At 49.2% G+C, this 4,010-nt stretch overlaps 1 protein-coding gene across 1 annotated transcript in view; it reads right to left on the bottom strand.

Moving 5' to 3' along the window:
• Positions 1-2,846, bottom strand: part of slc25a28 (solute carrier family 25 member 28) — a 17,880-nt gene extending 15,034 nt beyond the window's left edge. Inside the window, exon 1 of the mRNA XM_042066274.1 lies at positions 2,305-2,846. Coding sequence (XP_041922208.1) covers positions 2,305-2,643 — 339 coding nt within the window. The 5' untranslated portion in view covers positions 2,644-2,846. The remainder of the gene's footprint in view (positions 1-2,304) is intronic.
• Positions 2,847-4,010: the final 1,164 nt, after the last annotated feature.

Genomic DNA, 4,010 nt, shown 5'->3' on the forward strand with positions numbered 1-4,010 from the left:
GGCGAGCTGTGCTTCCCACGCACCAGGCATGCTCACCAATCACAAGTAACTGAACGGCAGCTTCAGCCAATCAGGCGAGCTGTGCTTCCCACGCACCAGGCATGCTCACCAATAACAAGTAACTGAACGGCAGCTTCAGCCAATCAGGCGAGCTGTGCTTCCCACGCACCAGGCATGCTCACCAATCACAAGTAACTGAACAGCAGCTTATTGAACTGAATCAATTCATTGACATTCAAAAATCATATCGCAGATCGCAATATCTGTCAGAAACATCGCAATGAGATATTCTCCTCAAATCATGCAGTCTTACCTGATATTGTGTTTGCAACAAAACAATTGCAAGTTCACATTATTGATTAGATTAAATGTTCTGTGCTCAATAAAGTGTGACGACAACAAATGTGTGTGTGTGTGTGTGTGTTTAGGGGAGGGGGGGGGGGGGGGGGGGGGGGGGGGAGTCGCCCAAGGCGTCATCAGAGCTAGGACCGCCAATGACAGGGGTAGTGTGTGAAAGTCTTCTCTGAAGCCTCAGCATCAGGCTAGAGCGGTCAGATAGTGGGAGAGCGCGCGCGCACACACACACACTTTCTCCAAATGACTTGTGTGTGTGACATGAATGGGGAGTCTGTCAAAGGGAACCTGCTCTTCTCCCTGCCTGGTACAGCTGACGGACCCTCCACACACACACACACCTGTCTCTACTCTACTCTCAAAACACTGGCACGCCCTCAGACAGAAACAAACACAGACGTACCCCTGACACATGTGCACTTGTCAGCCTGTCTACTGAAAATCCTTGAACAACCAGAGGGTTAAGCATGAAAACACTCCGAGACAAGACACTACATACACACACACACGTGCCATGCTTGATGTGGGCCTACACTAGATGGGTTTGGTAGTAATCCTCTGTTGTGTTTTCAGTAAATAGTTCTAACTGCTTATTAGCCAAGAGAGGGCTGCTGCAGGATCCGTTCCCCGAGCAGAAGAGACGCGCTCCCGCTGGGCGAACAGGCAGCACAGCTGCAGCGACGCACTCCCGGAGACGGACAAGTCAACAGCTCCCCGCGGATGTATGTAATGTAATGTCACACGGCCTTCTGCGCCTGCGCGGCCTCCCGCTGGATGTCAACACGAGCGTTGTTCATCATGTGACCAACTCTTCCCAGCAGGAAAAAGACCAACACGTGTTCATTTAAGCAATCTTGCTTGGTGGCTAATATGGTACGATTTGGCCATCCAGAACAGGCGAACAGTGGATGAACTGCAAACTAGCGACCGCATACATAATGCACTAAGAGACTGCTGGAAAGCGCTGGATTTGACGTTAACGTTAGTCATTTCCACAAACCTCTGCATTTGACATGCATTCATTTCTAAGAAAACGAAACCTAGGATGAGCCGAATCCACATTTTCATTCGATAGGTTATAGACGTCACTGGGTTATATGATTCCTCGCGCTCGGAGGTTTGGGCACGTGACTAAAATCCGCCCATGAAACGGGTAGTTCCGACGCAAAAGGCTGCCGGGGCCCCCCAAAGCAGAAAGGTTGCGAGGTTCCTCAACGGGATGCCCGAACCTGAATGGCTGGCGGAAGTACCCCAATAACATCCCATGCCCACGAACATGACCTAGTGTGGCCTCCTTCCGTCGGGGGTTGACCAGCTAGAAGAGTCCGACTGGATTAGTTGGTTAGCCATCCAGCTAAGAGTGTATAAATAACGAATTAGTATGAACTAAGGTCAAATAACGGTCTACGACATCCTTGTATGTTCACTCATCAACACATGGTCTAGCTGTCATATTCTCACCATTCACAAGTATCTCACTGCTAGAAAGCCAACTTCCCAAGTTTACCAAACTTGCTTGCACCATTACCATTGCCCTGACCAACTAGTGTTGGCTAACCTTACTTTCCTAAGGTTAAAGTTCAGTATGTTATGAGGTGATATAATTCAAGGTAGCAGGGATGGGTAAGAACTCCTCGCCTAAATTATCTAACAGTATGTAGGCCTGACAGTACGCAATAACCTTGTGTCTCGCTGGTTATCAAACGCGACAGTCGACATTAAATAACACTGCAGCTAGCAATTATCTGGAGTTAGCTTAGCAGCTAGCATTAGCCAGGAGTGACTTCGACCTTGCCAAGCGACATATCAAACTAGCCGTCCGACTGCGCAAGCTAACGATAGTTCATAACTGATGTCAGTTCACTGACCCTGTACGGCAAACATGAGAAGACGAGGAAATCACTTTACACACACACACACACAACACTCCACATCTTTACGCAAAGTTACCTTCACACAGTCTATGGGAAACATCAAGCAGTGTTCCATAATTCCTGCCACAGACCCCGCTAACATGTGGGTGCTGGTGGACGCGCTCTGGGGCAACCCCTCATAGTCCGGTTCCGAAGAGTCCACGCTGTCAGTGGATCCATGGATCTGCACAGTCTGTATCTCACTTTCGCCTCCTATCCGCGGTGACAAACTTCCAACAAAGCCCTCGGAAACCCCCAGGAACCTGCTGCCGAGCCATCGGATCTCCGCCTCGGCTGAAGCTCCCGCTACACCGGGTTCCCCGCCTCCTGGCTCTGCTGTCATCCGCCGTCTTCTCACGAACCCATCTGCTTCCATTAGGCACCAGATTAACAGTCTTTCTGGCAGATAGCGAAATGGCGGGCCGAATTAGTTTGTTTTAGGTCTGATTTAGCGGTGTCATTACAACACCGGTTGTTTACGATTTAATTCCTCTCCTCTCCCGCCTCCAGTAACCGGGAGGGAACGACTTCCACGCTCCGCGCTCGAGACGGAAGGCCGCAGTGGGACACGAGACACCGCCCCCACTCCGGCTCCCCTAAGCCCATTGGCTCAAAAGTGGAGGCTAAGTCTTCATACGTTGCAGTTGTAACTCCGTGGATAGGTTATCGCACATGTCAATCAAACATCGCTTCCGGCCGATATTTTTTTCCTTCCCAGCCTTTCTTTTACTGTCTATGTTCCCAGCAGCAATCAGTCACTAACATTTCATCCTTCCTCCTAACCAAGAAGGGGAACCAGGCGTAAGTAAATAGCGGGGGAGGTGGGTGTGGTGTTTCGTAACTTCGAAACTGATGCTCACTTCATGTCTGATCTCATGCTAGGCTACCTATGCTGATTGGTTCAAGGTCTCCACTTATTTCCAGCAGCAGCAGCAGCACTCCTCATGGCCCACCAGTTTTCCTACTTCCAGGAATTAGGTTAGGCGTGGTCATTCAGGATTCATTCAGATATCTCGGGCAGCCTGTCCCCTAAACAAAAGCAAAACACTGTGCACACTGTTTCTCTAGGAATACCTCTCTGGTGTATTTTGTTTTCTTTTGTCCTTGACAAAAATATAATGTACATTGTTTTGGACAAACTCATCTGCTAAAAACTTCCAATATAAACATAAACAAATGTGAGGTAATGCACAATAAGCCCATTTCAGAGTGTCTGGCCTCATTCATGTTAATGATGCCTTAATAATTGGCAGAGTAAAACATCTTCCCATATCTGTCTCTCCCGGAAACACACTCAGCACACAGTGAGGTGAAGCACACACTAATCCCGGCACAGTGAGCTGCCTGCAACAACAGCGGTGCTCGGAGCAGTGAGGGGTTAGGTGCCTTGCTCAAGGGCACTTCAGCCATGCCTACTGGTCGGGGCTCGAACCGGCAACCCTCCGGTTACAAGTCCGAAGCACTAACCAGTAGGCCACGGCTGCCCCTGAGTGAATGTGTGTTTGAGTGAGTAAGGGACTATGGGTGTGTGTCTGTGTGAATGATTGAGCCAGTGAGTGAGTGTATTTGTGAGTGAGTGAGTGTGTGTGTGTGTGTGTGTGTGAAAGAGTGACATGTCAAACTCTGCTGCAGTGGATGTCAGACCCCTGCAAGGATTCCATCTTGCACAACTCATTTCAGGGAGGTACCATATAAGACAAATATAATGATGAAAACACGTGTGTGTGTGTGAAACCTGCATTC

Source organism: Alosa sapidissima, chromosome 16 (genome assembly GCF_018492685.1).
Source record: "Alosa sapidissima isolate fAloSap1 chromosome 16, fAloSap1.pri, whole genome shotgun sequence".
Classification (NCBI taxonomy): domain Eukaryota; kingdom Metazoa; phylum Chordata; class Actinopteri; order Clupeiformes; family Clupeidae; genus Alosa; species Alosa sapidissima.